Source organism: Cucurbita pepo, chromosome 9 (assembly GCF_057944985.1).
Source record: "Cucurbita pepo subsp. pepo isolate OVF chromosome 9, ASM5794498v1, whole genome shotgun sequence".
NCBI lineage: Eukaryota > Viridiplantae > Streptophyta > Magnoliopsida > Cucurbitales > Cucurbitaceae > Cucurbita > Cucurbita pepo.
This window is the reverse complement of record NC_141806.1, coordinates 14,577,994-14,595,219: the sequence shown is the minus strand read 5'-3', so window position 1 is coordinate 14,595,219 and position 17,226 is coordinate 14,577,994. Positions and strand designations below refer to the sequence as shown.

At 37.1% G+C, this 17,226-nt stretch overlaps 3 protein-coding genes and 1 non-coding gene across 7 annotated transcripts; 2 read left to right on the top strand and 2 right to left on the bottom strand.

Annotated features, from left to right (window-relative positions):
• Positions 1-121: 121 nt before the first annotated feature.
• On the top strand, positions 122-193 carry TRNAT-CGU (transfer RNA threonine (anticodon CGU)). The gene has a single exon. It is a non-coding gene; the product is annotated as a tRNA-Thr (tRNA).
• Positions 194-710: 517 nt separating this feature from the next.
• LOC111801530 (uncharacterized) lies at positions 711-3,816 on the top strand. 4 transcript variants are annotated; one of them, XR_015422444.1, is made up of 3 exons: positions 711-1,171; positions 1,370-1,427; positions 3,433-3,816. XR_015422444.1 is itself a non-coding variant. In XM_087126899.1 (3 exons), exon 1 carries the CDS (start codon positions 787-789, stop codon positions 1,168-1,170), a length of 384 nt encoding a protein of 127 aa, XP_086983025.1. In that variant the 5' UTR covers positions 711-786; the 3' UTR covers position 1,171; positions 1,386-1,427; positions 3,433-3,816. The 4 variants fall into 4 exon arrangements, 3 of the variants coding, with proteins under 3 accessions (XP_086983025.1, XP_023541320.2, XP_086983026.1); XM_087126899.1 differs by having other exon boundaries at positions 1,386-1,427; XM_023685552.2 differs by lacking the exon at positions 1,370-1,427.
• A 1,355-nt stretch (positions 3,817-5,171) lies between these two features.
• On the bottom strand, positions 5,172-8,614 carry LOC111802704 (uncharacterized). The gene is made up of 7 exons (XM_023687168.2): positions 8,377-8,614; positions 8,067-8,286; positions 7,670-7,812; positions 6,710-6,853; positions 6,343-6,528; positions 6,011-6,135; positions 5,172-5,649 (listed from the first exon to the last, which is right to left on the bottom strand). Exons 2-7 carry the CDS (start codon positions 8,278-8,280, stop codon positions 5,424-5,426), a joined length of 1,038 nt encoding a protein of 345 aa, XP_023542936.2. The 5' UTR covers positions 8,281-8,286; positions 8,377-8,614; the 3' UTR covers positions 5,172-5,423.
• A 526-nt stretch (positions 8,615-9,140) lies between these two features.
• Positions 9,141-11,027, bottom strand: LOC111801376 (H/ACA ribonucleoprotein complex subunit 2-like protein). Its single transcript, XM_023685353.2, has 4 exons — positions 10,796-11,027; positions 10,305-10,374; positions 9,863-9,968; positions 9,141-9,578 (listed from the first exon to the last, which is right to left on the bottom strand). The coding sequence occupies exons 1-4, from the start codon at positions 10,935-10,937 to the stop codon at positions 9,417-9,419; spliced, it is 480 nt and encodes a 159-aa protein (XP_023541121.1). The 5' UTR covers positions 10,938-11,027; the 3' UTR covers positions 9,141-9,416.
• Positions 11,028-17,226: the final 6,199 nt, after the last annotated feature.

Below are 17,226 nucleotides of genomic sequence, written 5' to 3'. Positions count from 1 at the left end.
ATTCTGCTTATCTATCTAAGGTGAGAAATTTTAATATAGTACCAAAGAAAAACGTCCGACAAAGCAGAAATTTGTATTTTTTGTAGTTAAATAAGGTACAGGAATGCGTGTAACAACAGCTGCCTCCGTAGCATAGTGGTAGTGCGTTCGCTTCGTAAGCGAAAGGTCGCGAGTTCGATCCTCGCCGGGGGCTATTTTAGTTTATATTTTGTTCCGCAAGTTTTGGTGACTCAATTCTTGGGCCTTTTTTTAATTCTTTGTCCATCAATTTTATATTTGTTTTAGAAATTCTCAACTGAAATGTTTAATTGTAAAATTGGTCTTTCAATTTAGTCTTCGAGTTTTTGAGTTAGAATATTATGTAAATAATTTAATAACATTTTATAAATAGTTATTATGTTTTAATAAAATTCTCACATATAATTTCTCACCTTTAAAATTTTATGAAATTTAAAAGGTTTTAGGTTAATGTTGGAGGGTATTAACAATATTTTGGTGACTAAAATACTAAAATTTGTAGTCTAAAAGCATTTTTGAAAGTTTAAAGTTATTATTAAAACTTTTAAAAATTAAATTTTTTTAAGGTATTAATTTAACTAGGAAATATAAAATCAATAAAAACTGAAAATTACATGTGTGCCAACTGCCAACTGCCAACCAAGTTTGCAGTATATAACCTTTCATACAAAAAAATCCTAAATCATTTCGCAAATTTGCATTTTTAAGGTGGAAGAATTTTGGGTTGTTCCCATCCCATCCCCTGCCCACCCCCCTCTCCCTCCCTCCATGGCCAAAGCTTCCTCCTCCCTCTTCCAAACCGTAAAGCGCTACATCAAGAAGCCATGGGAGATCACCGGCCCTTGTGCAGATCCAGAGTACAGATCTGCCGTCCCCAGCGCCTTAGAGTACAGGGTCTTTTGCCCCGCCACTACTAAGCAGAAACCCATTGTCCCCACCTCCAATCCCGAAACCGTCTTCGACATTAAGTATTACAGCCGCGACCAGCGTCGCAATCGCCCTCCAATTCGACGCACCATCCTCAAGAAACCTGACATCGAGCAGATGATGAAGGAGACTAAGTTCGACCCTGCCGACTTCCCCAAAGTTTATCTTACTGCCGCAATCGAGGAGGATATTAATGCCCGTGGAGGTGGTTATCAGAAGCAGTGAGGTGAGTCTTTTTCTCTCCGACGACCGGCTTGGTGTGTGGCGATCTTTGGGTTTAGGTTTTTCTCTCCGTATGCATTCCCTTGCTGTTCCGTTCTTCAAGGGGTTGACTGGTTCCATCTTCCCCAATTGCATAAGTTGTGCATTTGCTGTTGGTGTCAAATCATTCTTCTTGTTTAAAATGGCATAGGTTCTTTTACAGCTTATTGTCGATGCAGATGGTAAGAAGGCTGTGTTAGAGCAAGACGACTCTCACACGGGTAAGATATTGTCCACTTTGAGTATAAGCTCTTGCTTGGTGCTTCCCAAAAGACCTCAGCCCAATGGAGATAATATTACTTGATATTAAACCTATGATCATTCCTTAAGTTAATCGATGTGGGACTTTCATCATCCAACACCTCCCTTCGAACAAAGTACACCTCCCTTTAATCGAGGCTTGACTTCTTTTTCTTTTGGAGTCTTAGTCATTTTTTACTATGCCTTCGAGGAGGCTCGACTCCTTTTCTTTTGGAGTCCTTTGTTCGACATTTGAGGATTTACTAATCTATTGGCACGACTAAGTTTAGAGCATGACTCTGATACCATGTTAGACGAACACGACTCTCCACAATGGTATGATATTGTCCACTTTGAGTATCACGGCTTTGCTTTGAGCTTCCCCAAAAGACTTCATGCCAATGGAGAGAGTATTCTTTGATTCCCATGATCATTCTCTAAATTAGCCGATGTGGGACTTGGCACGAATAAGTTTAGAGCATGGTTCTGATACCATGTTAGATGAACACGACTCTCCACAATGGTATGATATTGTCCACTTTGAGCATAAGTTCTCACGGCTTTGCTTTGAGCTTCCCCAAAAGGCTTCATGTCAATGGAGAGAGTATTCTTTGATTATAAACTCATGATCATTCCCTAAATTATCCAATGTGGGACTTGAGACGACTAAGTTTAGAGCATGGCTCTGATACCATGTTAGACGAACACGACTCTCTACAATGGTATGATATTGTCCACTTTGAGCATAAGCTCTCACGGCTTTGCTTTGAGCTTCCCCAAAAGGCTTCATGCCAATGGAGAGAATATTCTTTGATTATAAACCCATGATCATTCCCTAAATTAGCCGAGGTGGGACTTTCATCATCCAATACTAGGAAGTGCTTTTAGCCTTATGACTCTTTTCTTTTGATCTTATAGGATTTGGCTTCCATTCCTGGGTTGTTCTTTGGAAATATGCGATGTATTCAAATTAGATTCACGAAAATTCTACTATAATTGTATTATATGTGTTTCATGAAGTTCTTCGGGTTAGTGATGTCCACTACCTTCGCTGAAAGTCTGGTTGAAGAAGGAAGCTATGACCTTTCTTAATTAATTGAACAATCTCATGTGAAGTTGTAGGAATTCTGCGTGGATGTTGTCCTGTTCCGTATAGAAATATGGCTATTCATTGCCAGGCAGGCAGGGTGATGTTCAATGATGACTGCATATTAGTTTTACTTCGATTTAATGCATACTTTACTCCATGCACTCAAGTGGATAGCATTCAGCTTCCATCATTATTGTCGTGCCGAATATTAGTTTTGGTCGTGGGAGGATTGGGGGAGGGGAACAAGTGGTTCTGTTAAGATACTGTGGCTGCACTTCCTTTAGCAGCCAATTCCATACAAATTTTAGAATATTAAGCTTTGATGGTGGTTGTGTACAAAGCGTTTTGTCTGTATAAAGATTTTTAATTGGAAGCAACTTTGAATTATAGAATTTTCCCTATGAAGAACACTAGTGGAGAAAAATGTGATACCGAGCTTTTATTAAAATTTTATGCTCGTCTTTTCATCATCTGGTTGCTTGTATGTGGTAGTGAAGTGCCATGGAGGATGTGGTTGAGGCATGTAAGATGGACTTTATTATAGATACTCTATACGCACATTTTCTTGGTCTTTGTTATGCCGCGTTTCTCTGTAAAATATGTCCATTCGTGCAATATGTATTGCATTTCTTTTGGATGGTGGAGAATAACTTTCCTTTTTTCTTATTTTTAAGTGTCTTTAAATGCAGATTAGCATAAGACATAAGCTTAGGTTTCAGAGAATGGCACATCTTGTTTATGAAGGACATCTTGATATCAATATTCTATTTCATTAAGAACACAAATGTGATCTTGTGAATTAATTTTATGAACTAAAATGACTTTTGAGTAATGCTATTGTTTTTCATGATAGTATGTGCCAGTTTTCTGACATAAATGAGTTCTTCTTTCATCAGGTTTGATGGGTTCTTATAAGATGTTCATGGCCTACTTGCTGCGGCATGGATTCTTTCCTTCTTTACTATCTTCTGCGTAACTTTTGTTACTGTTATTCTCACCATTCTTATCCCAAGAGTTGTAGTACTAGTGGTTGTCTAATAATTGTCAACTTGGTTGCAGATTCCTGTAAATGACCATTAATAACTTCGGAAATTTTACCAGGTTTGTTGTTCTTTGGGAAATGTTTTCTCCAGCTTGTATTCTTCTACTCTGCCTCTCTTTCAGTTTCAACCTGAGAGTGGATTAAGTTGGCATAATTTGTAGCCCAGCCTATACAATAATACAAGACTTGGGATTTGCCACCAGTAAAGTATACCCCCTCGAATTCCTTTTTTTTTTTTTTTTTTTTTTGTCTCTTCTTCTGTTATGTGTTTGTACTTCAGTCATGTCAAATTGTTGGTGAGACACACATCGGTTGGAGAGGGGAATGAAGCATTCTTTATAAGGGTGGAGAGGACCTCTCCCTAGCAGACACGTTTTAAATCTTGAGGGAAATCTTGGAAGGAAAAGCTCAAAGAGAACGGTATTTGCTAGCGATGGGCTTGGATTGTTACAAATGATATTAGAGCTAGGCCCCAAGCAGTGTACCTGTGAGGAGGTTGAGCCCCAAAGGAGATGGACACCAAGCAGTGTGCCAGCAAGGACGTTGGATCCCGAAGAGGGTGATTGGGGGGTCCGACAACATTTGGAGAGAGGAATGAGTGTCAGTAAGGACGCTAGGCTCCGAAGGGGTGGATTGTGAGATCCCACATCGGTTAGAGGGGAACGAATTATTCTTTATAAGGGTGTGAAAACCTCTCCCCCAATAAACGCATTTTAAAACCTTGAGGAGAAGCCTAGAAGGGAAAACCTAAGGAGAATGGTATTTGCTAGCCGCGAGATTAGGTTGTTACACTTTTGCATTATGTGAAAAAAAAAAAATTATCTTTGAATAGTTTGTCTCTTGGGTCAATTTTCATAGGGGTACCATTGACAATTTTTTTTTCATTTCTCAAAAGATGTTCCAAAAGTTTTTTTCCTTCTTCGTTCTTGTCTCTTATTATATTCACTAGAGATTATACTGAAGTTAAAGTTGGGAGAAAAAAAAATTTGTGGCGATATATATAAGACCTCACAAACCAAACCTCTCAAGACCCTGATTGTGCCACTAAAAATTAGTTATGCTCCATGTTCTATTTTTATGATAATACAAGAATGGCTCAACAACCATAAAAACTGCTTGTTCTATTTTTATGATAATACAAGAATGGCTCAACAACCATAAAAACTGCTTTCTCATTTTAGTATTCAATGTTTACAACTCAACCCTCTCTCGTGAATACTTTAATAAGGTCTTTTGCGTTGATTTTATTCAAATTTGATAATTTAACGATAACTTTAGTCAATTGTCAAACAAGTGTCATTGAAAGGTTTAGAAAAACTTCTTTCTAATTTTATTCTCCTACTATATTTACTAAAGATTGTATTATAAAGATGCATCCTCACACCGTTTATCTAATCTTTCTACTCCTCGCACATACAACGTTATGCAATAGGCCAAGGAGTAAAAACTTGAAGTTGGCACGAGCATGCAAACTCATGTACTGCATCATTTCTTGTAAACTAAACATATCGTCTATCCTCTTAAACTACTTTTGACAACAAACATTGACCCTCCCATCTAAACTAGTGGTAGATTCTTGTTCTCACTTATACATACGCCTCCTTTAATTTTCAGACTATCATATCAACAATCCCAGTAAGTACACTGCAGTTCTAGAAACTAGATGGAAGTTTGAGGGATTCACAGAATTTTGAAGGGCATAAAAAGAGGAAAGAACTTGAATCAATTCTCAGCTACTGCTAGATAACAGAAAAATAACCTCCAGATAACAAATTGTACCTGATTAAATTGGCGTTTTACGAATCGAGGCACAAAAGTTGCCGGACGATATCATCACCAGTTTTTCTAATTAGAAAACTTCGCGATCAACTTGTCAACATGGAGGACGATATCATCGATCCGAGGTCGAACTGCAGCCTGCGGCTGAAGCATCCATTTTATAAACTGATGGAGAGCATCAGGATATGGAGGATTAGGTCCTGCTGGCCATTTGATTTGTGCATTTACAATTGCCAATTGAAGGCTTCCACCAGATTCTCCAAGTGCATACTCAAATGGAGATACCCCATACCTAATCATGAGAAGTTACCCAGTAAATTTTAGTTTATATATGAATGATGTGGTGAAATTTGATGCACTACATCCAAATAACTAACCATTTGAGATCACATGGTAGCATTTGGCTCAGTTTCTTCCTAGATTATAACTATTTCATAAGCTAACCCACATTTAAATGGTACTTTTCATATTTGGTTCAGGCCGTGAAGTTACTGTGCATTTAACTAAAGGCTTGTTGGTGAGAAATGGCAGTTTTGTTTTCTATGATCGCCACTAGCAGATTTGTTTTCTCATCATTGTATGAGCATACAATCGTATTCTCCAAAAAATTGAGATGATTTCAATGAACTCCAAGGAAAATTATTACTACTCACATTATTGCATACAAAGTACATCCCAGTGACCAGATATCAGTCCTCTCATCAATGTCTGCATGGCTTGGACAATCCCATAGCTCTGGTGCTCGGAAAGGTGCTGAACAATGCTCAGATGCCCATTCCTATAAAACAAATGAGATTAAGTTCATTAAATTTAGTGTGGAATTTTACTGTGAAATTAAGGGTAATGACGTCTGAAGATCTATTAGTTCTCTTGCAAGAAACCCATAAAGAACTATATTGTATAGTTATTGCTGCAGAATACGAGAAGACCCTGTTAATAGTAATTATTAATTAGTATGGGAAAAGAAAGAAGTAGAATCAATAACCTGCAATTGGAGTGCCTCCGAACGAGAATGAATTTCCCTTCTAGCAGGTCGAGCACTGCCAAAATCCATCAATATTGCATGAGGTGACTTTCCTTTTCTATGAGTTAAAAGAACATTGCCAGGCTTCACATCATTGTGTGCATAAGGAGGCTCACTACTGTGCATATGCTTAAGCCCTGCACAGAGCTGCAGAAGGATTTTTTTTTTTTTAAATGAACTGGTTTTAAGAAAATTCGTGAAAATTTAACCAACTATGACAGGGATGAGGATAAGTAGGAACGTTCCATGGTAACTTCAACATCACTTAGAGCAAAGGCACCATTTACAGCGTTCAGAATTTACTCCTTTAGGTAAAGGCACCATTTACCTGGCGAAATATTTCCAGGACATCCACAGTAGAAAAGAATTCCTTCTTAGCCTTCATGGTCTGGGCATTGTCCAGTAATGTTCCATCCAAGTGAACTGGAAATAATAAGTAGGCTTCATGTTTTACAGATCCTTCAGTAGATGACTATCCCATAACAAAAGAAAAAAGGGTCAATGGCAATACTATACTAGAGGTTAAGGATAGTTGATCGCAATTATTTACTTGAACCAGAAGCATAAGTGATAATGTCTACACTAACTCAAAAACATATAATCATAAGAGTCAGAAAGTAAACCTTTTAAACTAAAAAGAATGTTGACAAAACCTTTTAAACTAAAAAGAATGTTGACTTTTCAGCAGCAGAACAAGTTTTGAGTTTCATTAGACAATGCAACATTGTAATGACAGGTGAAGTCCAAAAGTTTGCATTTAGAAAAGATACTAGATTTGCTAACCAATATTAATCGATCCATCCAACCCTAGTCCACACAAGAAGTGTAGAAGATAAACTTTTTGTTCTATTAATTGAAAGCAAGATACTAACGTCTGCCAGGAGGATGTCCCTTTATAGGAGTTCCTTTCACTTCCTACTTCGACAAGGATATTATGATGCCATATCAAATTTTTTTTGACATAAGTAGCAATCTACAACCTTCAAAACTGGTAGGAACGAAGAGATCAAAAGATTTAAAACTATGAAATTACTTCTATAATTGGATATGAAAAGTTTCAAGAGCTATAGATGTGCAGATGCCCTATGCATGAGTGTTAGCACATAATCTCCAATGAAAAGCTCACATTCAGATATGAGACAAGATGAACCAAAGTTTCATTATTGCTGTTTGACACTAAAACTAGTAGCCAAAGTCGTGTAACACCACAGAAAGTAGAAATTCATCTAAGAGAATACAATTACTCGTAACTCAAAGCAGACATAGCAAAACCATCTCCAGCCACTACCTTAACTGCAATTATAGCATGGTCAAGAAGTGGAAGTAGATTGGGATGACTAAAAAGCGACGAAACACGTATCTCCTCCCTCACCAGCTCCAATTGTTCACTGCTCTGAATCAGTACCTTTTTTAAAGCATAGGTGCCATCACCTACAGAAGAATCGAACTCATTGGGCAGAAAGCAAAAACTAAAAATCAACAACAAAGAGCAAGAGACAACATTGGAACCCAGTGACCGCAAAAATTGCTCATATCTTTAGACAAATTCAAAACACCCAACACCGAACCCAAATTTAAATCGCTGAGAATCAAAGTGAAGCATTTCTAGGTCCATTTCAGAAGGGCCCAAATCAGACAACGCAATGAGGGATTCAAAAAACACAGATTAAGGAAAGGAAGCAGACCAGAAAGACGAGATGGGTCCTTCAATTTCTTGGCGAGACCTCCGCCAGAGGCTGAAGACGAGTCGGAAATAACCTCTTTGACCAAAAACACAAAGGCAAACCCACCTTCTCCGAGCTGCCTCACGATCCTAAACCGATTCTCGTTGATCCAAATGTCTCCGCCGCCATTGACAGCATCGTACAGAGCATTCAAGCCAGAAAAGGAGCAGCCCATTTCACCCTTTAGCGAGAGGAAAGCATACAGATTCAGAAGGGTTGAAAATTCTTTGAATCTATGGATGGAGTAATGAAATCAAGGCAGATTGAAAACCTGACTTTGGGTAAATTGAAAAGGATCGGGAACTGAAAGTGCGATTTACGTTACACTAAAATATATACATTCGCCCTGAAGCTTTGCAGGAGGGTTGCTTGACCTGTGGGAGCAGAGACTTGTTGGGTGTGTCGCGCTATTACATGGATTCACTGCGGCTTTTGGCACACGCAACGCAACCACTGCCCGCCCATATTCCCACAAAATTATTTTTCCCTTGTAGCACAGAACATGTTCTTGAACTTCTTTCGCCTCTTTTTCTTTTCTTTTGTTTTTTTTTTCTTTCTTTTCTTTTTTATTAAATTCCAAGTCTCTCCTTTTAAAAATATTCATATTCTATTTGTATGTTATAGGGTTAAATTCAAAATACTAAAAGTCAATTTAAATCTTATGTCCAATTGTTTCGAGGAAAAAGGCCATTACACATAATTAAAGAATAATTTCAAATATAGTTCGTCACTACGGATGGGATTCCAGCGATGTCATATCCATTAAAAGGATTATAATTTGAATCGTATACATACACTATCTTCGTAAAAACTAGTCCACAAATGGCACGGCAATAGAAATTGACGAACAGATTAAGAATTGAAAACTCGAATTGGACCCGACGTCTAATTTTAGAGAAATTTAATCCAACTGCAAGGTCCTTTAAACCATTGCTTCAAAGAGGTGGTTTGGACCGTCCATTAGATACACATGGCTGAATATCAAATGATGCAGCATTTATCTAAGTTCTTGCAACAAATAATTGATTCCACTACTTAATAAGGCTATGTTCTCTGGCCAATTCTATTGAATCACTCAGTTTCTTACAAGAATATCAATCCACCGACTGGATTCTGCGCAATCTGAGAAACTAAGAACGTTCAAACGTGACTACTGGACTAGATGGAAAATATCAACGGAGATAGAAGGTTGCAGTAGAAATGGCATAGGCCAATCAAATTTTAAGTGAAACAGAGTACACTACTAACCAATTCGCAGAAGAAAGCTACAGGTACATTGAGGGTAAGTTAGAGAACAATGGCTTTTACCCTTCAGAAAACACTACTTGTAAGTTCCGACACTTCTGCTACAACTTGGTCAAACTCAGCCTTGAGTTTCTCTTGTTCAGTTGATCCAAGCTCCCCTTTGTTTGGCTTAGTTTGTATCAGAACACAGCATGTTGGCCTCTTGGTCGACCCGGCATTGGCAAGATCCTGAAGAACACACGTGATTAAACTCCTTTTGTTATTATCACAAGGAACGGATAATCATGGCAAATTGTGGTCGAGAAAACTTATAAGGTGCTATGGAAATTGAATCATGTCAAACTTAAACACAAGTAACAATGACATAGTATAAGGATAAAATTAACAACTGATCCACGAGCAATGAACAAATAGGTAGCCATCACTTCTCTCCTTTCTCAACTACTTTGCATATCACACCAAAAACTAAAAAGCAGACATTCCCATAGATTAGAACATGAACGATCACTTACTTCCTTGGAAGGAACATATACGTAGCGAATGTCTGCCTCTTCACATAAGATTGGAACATGAGTGATCACATCAATGGGGGATATGTTTCCAGCTATTACACAAAACCTGCATTGTATAAAACAAGAGGGCAAAGCAATTAAAAATACCATACAGTAGAAGGAATTTAAGGTATTACATACGAAGTATAATGTTGTAAAGCTTCTCTTGATTTTAATCCATCCAAAAACTTAGCATAATGTACCTAAAAAAAGCCATTGGAAATATATTGTCCATGTAACAAACAAATCCATATCACAGCTACTATACTCAATGGTATGACATTCAGTATTCTTCCTTCCTTGCCTATTTGCAAGACCCACATTCCCATTGTTATATCTTTAGCATAATACAAATCCCCAATAGGCTAAAAGTAAGATTAAAAAAAAACATAGCGGAAATTACCCTTTTTGTCCGCGCCTTATGCTTTTGACCACCTCCTTCACCCCCCGCTTCAAGCACTTGTATTCAGCAGCTGAAAGAACAAGAACGCAACTTATGTATATTTAATATAAAAATCACATTTATGAAGCAAGAAAATGAAAGGACAGAAACCAGGCCATACAAAGAACGATGCCAAAATGAATATTAACGAGTACAAACCAAATAAAATCAATCCCCTTATGCGGACACTCATTCGCTGCTTTCGAATACAATAACTTATACTTTATTATGAAATGGCATAAAAGGCACCGACACGATCGTGATTAAATGAGCTAAGCTTAGCCAAGCAAGAAACATAAATATATCACTCTGGTTTCATTACCAGTTTACAGATACAAGGAGTAATCCCCATGGAATGACGGCAAAAGAAATAATAAAAGTAATTCGAGCTCAAAATTGGTACAAACAAGCAGCAAGGCCTCCAATACACATCGAGAAAAGAGATGGAATACCTTTACGAACAAGCTTTAGGGTGCGCTTGCAGAGCTTCTTGCCGGCAAGGGGTTTAGCAATTGGTGCAAGAGCCAACAGCTTCTTCTTCTCCTTTTCTTTGTCCTTCAGATGCGACTTCTCTGCTTCGCTGTCACTCCCCATTGGGTTGGATGAAATAGAACTGCCGGAGCAAAGAGGGATTTGTGAGGAGGACGTATATGGGCGTCTGCTCGGGATTATGGCTACTGCCCCATCTTTATTACTAGGGTTTAAGAGGGGGAGACTCCGTGCGAAACCAGTCCCCACGTGTAAAGCTTTCGCACGCTTTAGCCCAATGATATTCTTCTCATGGACCCGATTGGTTGGGCTTTAAAAGGCCCAATAAGAGTGGGTTGTTGGGGCTGAGAAGATTTGGGTATACACATTATGGCCTTTTCTTAAAAATTAAATTAAATTAAATTACATTTTATAATTGCTTTCTCCACCATTCTATAATTTATATTATTTTTAAAAAAGAAAAATAAAAAAACAAAGAGGCATGCACTCTCAAAAGCCCATTTTGCCAACTCAACATTCTTATATAAATAAGACTCGTGCACTCTCGAAAGTCTTTCTAACTTCTTTACTCCAAAGCTTTTGGTAAAAAGCACACGCAACTCCCAAGTTTCACGTCAACTATAATTGTATAATTATATATCATCCCATTTCTCTTACAATAAATCCAGATGTTAGTTCTCTTTATGTATTTTCCTTCACACTTTTCAAAACTTATATAGTAGGGAGGGGTTTCCACGCCCTTATAAATAATGGTTCGTTCTCCTCCCCAACCGATGTGGATCTCACAATTAATCCTTTCATAGTCTAGCGTCTTCGCTGACACTCGTTCCCTTCTCTAATCGATGTGGGACCCCCTCAATCCTCCTCCTCTCCCTTTTGGGCTCAGCCTCTTCGCTGGCATGTCGCCCAGTGTCTGGCTTTGATACCATTATAACAACTCAAGCCTACTGCTAGCAGATATTGTCCTCTTTGGACATTTTTTCAATGTTTTTAAAATGTGCCTGTTAGGGAGAGATTTCCACACCTTTATAAATAATGTTTGGTTCCCCTCTCCAACTAATATAGAATCTTACCTAAATATCCATACATCGAAGAATTAGGTTAATGATCGTAAATCTATTATACATGTGACAATATATCTTCTTATAAAAATAAATTTTATGCAAAATGGTTGAAAATGTTGTTGAAAGCGACATACTTTCTCAGTAGGCAATCAGAATTAAAAATAATAATAACAGCACATATCTATTGTGAAATCCTGTCAGATTTGGGTGTTTTGTTTTGATGTGGACAACAATAATAATATTAGAAGTAGTAAGAATAATGTAATGTTTGGACAAGATTTCATCCCATCGAATCACTAACTAGGAAGTGGGATTTGTGGACTATCCCATGCCTTACTATTTATTAATTAATTCATTCAACATCAATCATTTTCACCTTCTTTTCCACCTAAATCATATACAACTAAATTCCTTAATTTTTCTTTCTTTCCCTCTAGTCTCGTGTCGTTCTTGGCTTGTTTTGTTGCCCTAATAATAATAATAATAATCATAACAATAGTGTAATGGTTGAACAAGATTTCATCCCATCAAATCACTAACTAGGAAGTGGGGTTTGGGGACTATCCCATGCCATATTATTCATTCATTCATTCCTCCCTACAACAACAACAACAGTGATTGAATTAATAGTATTTACGTGGAAGGAGAAGGGAGAGAAGTATGTGAACAAAACAAAGTTTTTGGTGGGGGAGGTTGATATCTCAAAGGGGAACGGAAGAAGAAGAAGACTTGTGGGCGACCAACATGAACATCAACCAGAAGATTAAGTAAATGAGGAAGATGATGATCTGAAAATATGAGGTATATGGAATTGCAGTGGCGATGAACAACGCCGTGACCCCCAAAACCCCGCCCACACAGTACAGAATCCGCGACACTCTTTTCAAAAGGGACTTGGTCATCTTCCCAAACGCCACAAAACCAAAACACAGCAACAGAGTGATTGATAGAAAGTTAAACACGCGAGGCAGTTTCTTTTCTATCTGCACGGATACCGTAGCGATGGCTATGGCCGACGACACGCAGAATGCCACTATCATCTCCTTCCATTCCTCCACCATCTCTGCAGCTGCCACCGCCGCCTCCGATTGCCCTCCGCCGCCGCCACCTTCTACTCCATCCTCTAACTCCCACAACCGACGTGCTTTAATGCAATTTTCGAACCAACGCATCTTCTCTCTCTTCTCTTTCTAGTTAGGATCAGTTTCCTGTTCTAGACTGAAATATAAATGTAAGACGGAGCTCCTCCATGCGACCATTTATAGAGCTATCACATGCTTTATACGAAGTGGTTCTAAGCGTGTTATTGTTATTATTATTATTTTATTTTCATACCATGATTTACTTTCAGTCGATATCTCTCTTTTAAATAATATATTTTTCTTTTTTAAAACTATTTTTTAGGTATACACTCTTCCACCATATTTTATCTTTGGAGTTTGTAAATGTAAATGATGTGCATTATGTAAGAATCCTCCAAATTTAAATAGTTATAGATGATATTATAATTTAGGTTTTTTTTTTTTTGTAGACTTTTGACATAAAAGAATTAGAATTAGGGTATCTAATCGATGTGGGATCTCACAATCACACTCGGTCACCATTCTAAAAGGCTCATAGCAATGGATATGTATTTTTTACTTATAAATCCATGGTCATTCCCTAAATTAGCCTAATAATCCTCAACAATTCTCCCCTCAAACAAAGTCCACTATAAGTCTCTCTTGAGGCTTATGGAGCTCTCAAACATCCTCCCCTTAATCAAGACTCGACTCCTTTTTCTAAAGCCCTCGAACAAAATACACTATTTATTCGACACTTTAGCCACTTTGACTACACCTTCGAAGCTTACAATTTTTTATTCAATATTTGATAATCCTATTGTCACAGCTAAATTTAGGACATTTAGGGCATGCGTGTGATACCATGTTAAAAGAAGACCTCAACAACCATGTCATGTTATAGTTGACGAGATGCTAGAGTTATGTGTGTGTGTGTGAGTGATTGTTTAGAGAAAATGGAGGCGATGATGTGTGAGAAAGTATACGAACTTTGAGCAAGCATTATCGAAGCGTGGCAATAAAATGATTAGTTTAGTTAGATATTGGACGTTAGAGTTGGCAAAGTTGGAAGTTTCAGAGATTAAAGTGCAGGCAATAATTTGAATAAAGTTTAATTTATGGTGTGAGTAATACCCTTTTCCAGAATTCCAGGCCATAAAGAGCTTACCATATGCAGCTGCTCTCTCATTTCCTCCACTTCTTTCTTAGTCATCTTTCTAAACCGCAAAATCCAAACCCACTATTATATATATATATACATATATATGAATTGAGTGGTAGTACCAAAACAAAAGGCAGGGGGATTCATCATCTCCAACTCTATATACCCTATAAACAATGACTCCCTCAAGCCTTTCCTCGAAGATTTACAATTTTAGGAGTTGGGGGCCTGGAAAAGTTTTGTAAAAAAGCAATTCCAAAACAAGAGAAAAGGTTATATTCCTTAGCAGACCAAACCACTTGATCACCTCATTAAAATATATAAAGTATACATGTTTTGGAATTTATGGAGATGGTTACATGCATCGTTGCTCACTTTTCTGAGTGCCCAACAAAAGGACAAACTATGTTCTTAATCCAATTATTGCTATATATATATATATATATATATATATATATATATATATATATATATACACACATTTAATGGAGCGAATCAGATCATAGATTTTAAACGATCCAACAATTTTAAATCTTTAAGATAATATCTTATTAGTAGTAATTGATTTGATTTCAACCAGGTTTCATTGGGTTTGATTTTATTTGGGTCTTAACCGATTTAGAATGTAGGGATATCTTCAAAATATTAAGCGATGGGAATGAATATATGGCATTGATATATGGGAAGCATTATAATACCCCTACATTCTTCTATATATATCTTTCGCGACTAAGACATGACTACGCTACCTATTTATCTCTTCTAAATTTCCAACAAGTTTAGTAGAACAAAATAAGTTTAGTAGACCAAAATAATGAAATAATTAGAGACAGTTACTGTGTCAGTTATTCTTTGGAGGATGAGGTTTAGCGACAGAATAGTCAGCATTAAAAGATACAAGGGTAGATGTTTTGGTATGAAGTAGATGTGGAGCATGATTGAAACCTCTTCTGTGAATCAAGTTTTGATAATGCTGTCGAAAGAAACGATTGAATCCCAGATCTTGTTTATCCACCACCTCTCTTGCCTTTTGTGTTTCAAACCGGGTTTTAAGAGGAGGATAGGTTCTTCCGTATGCAACCCCAGCTACACAAGAACAAACCATTACAAGAAAAATAAACTTTGCGTGAGAAGCTAATGATGCTACAAAAACAAGATATAAGAAGAGGAGAAAAATAGTGATGAAGAAATGGAGGTTGAATCACCTTGATCTTGGATGGAATGAAGGTAAAACAAAGCCACCAAAATGATAAGGAGGCTTGTTATTGTAGACGCCATGGCCAACTGAAAAAGATAAGGAGGCTTGTTATATGTATATATATATATAAGAAGAAGAACAAATTTGAGAAGGCTTTACATTTCGGGAGTTGTGAAGGGGACACCCTCTTGAAATCTTCCCTTTACTTGTTACCAAACTTCTCTATTTATATTCATTTACATAATAGAAAAATATGGTAAATAACGACTCATATGGAAACAACATTAAAAATGAAATAATAATAAATAAAAAAAATATATTTGCCTTTAATAAAAATGTAAATATGGTAAAGGGTTAAAAATGAAACGATAATAAATAAATAAAATATATTTGTCTTTAATAAAAATATAAATATATGATAAGATATTTGTCTTGAATGGCAACTATCCTTAATAACTCCAACCAAAATAGAATGGGTTTATATTAACAAAAAAAACACATTGGTCGTAATGTAATGGCCGGTGTCGGATGGATAGAAAAAGCAAAATAAATAAAAATAATAAATACATTGGCTCAGCACGTTTTCTTATAGCACTGTCGGTAAATGCTTTGTAAATTGTAATTTACCAAGTTTCAATTTCAACTGCTCTTCTTTTATTTTTTTTTTTACTTTCTCACTTTTCGATAACAAATTTCATTTCTTTATGTTTACTTTGTCCGCGGAAGACTTTTGGATCTTTCTATTTTAACTTTTTACCTAATCACACACTCCACGTTTAGTTTAGTTTAGATTGCGGATTATAGATTTATAAACTTATAAATTGTGAATGTAAATAGTTATTTACCTTTGGGATTCGGTACAATCACAAAACTATTGTTTCTCCTTTAACAAACATCATCACATGGAACTTCCTATCGGAATTTGTACAATTATATTTAATAAATTATTTTTTAATTTCAAATAATATTACTTTTCATTTCTTTCCAACATTTCAAAACTATCTATCTACTCTAAAGTTTATTAAAAGTTTGAAGGTTGAGCTCAATTTGTTACATGTAACTTAACGTTAGTTTTAAAACATTTGCTCGTATACCATAACCCGATTCAGGTGGAGCTGTGTCTGTCATCTACGTGGTTCAGCTGCTACTATACCATAACCGGATTCAGTTTACCAAAATTTGACAAAATCAAACATAAAGCAGTTCTCATAAATGAGTGTGAGTGTGGCCCATAAATCCACGCCTAAACGGTGGTGCTGGTAAACGTAAAGGTGGTGGAACAAGTGCAAGAACCACACATCGTTGTTTTAGACATCCGTGGCCATATAAGAGCATTGCGTGAGAATTGGGGTGGGTTCCTCAAATATGTGTATTATTTTGAGTTCTACCATTATGGATGGATCACGTAAGGAAAAGGAAGGGAGAGTGGGGGGGGAGATTGTAGTACGGGTCCACGCCACACGTGACAAAGGGTCGAGACGATGTGTTGTGAGGAGCTTGGGGTAAGAGAACAGAAGCCTAACCCAATCGGAATGGCAGCACGTGGGTAAGAAGGAGGGGGGCAGGGCAGACAGGGATGGGGACACGTGACAAAACTGCCATATCACGTGCCATTCAAACCGAACTACACACTAAACTACCGTGTTGGGTGCTGTCACTTCATAGTTCCTCACACATCTTCACACCTCAAACAAATTTTATAAATATATATACATAGATTGAATGTATGGGCAGGAGAATGGAAGTGGGGCCGAGGTGGGCACGTGAGGCAGAGCGAGTGAAACAATCACGTGCATCTCCCGGATTCTGCGCCGCTACCCTTTTTTTTGTTTTATTATTATTATTTAGTATTACTACTATTATTATTATTATTATTATTATTATTTGTTAACTGATCCCTAAATGGATC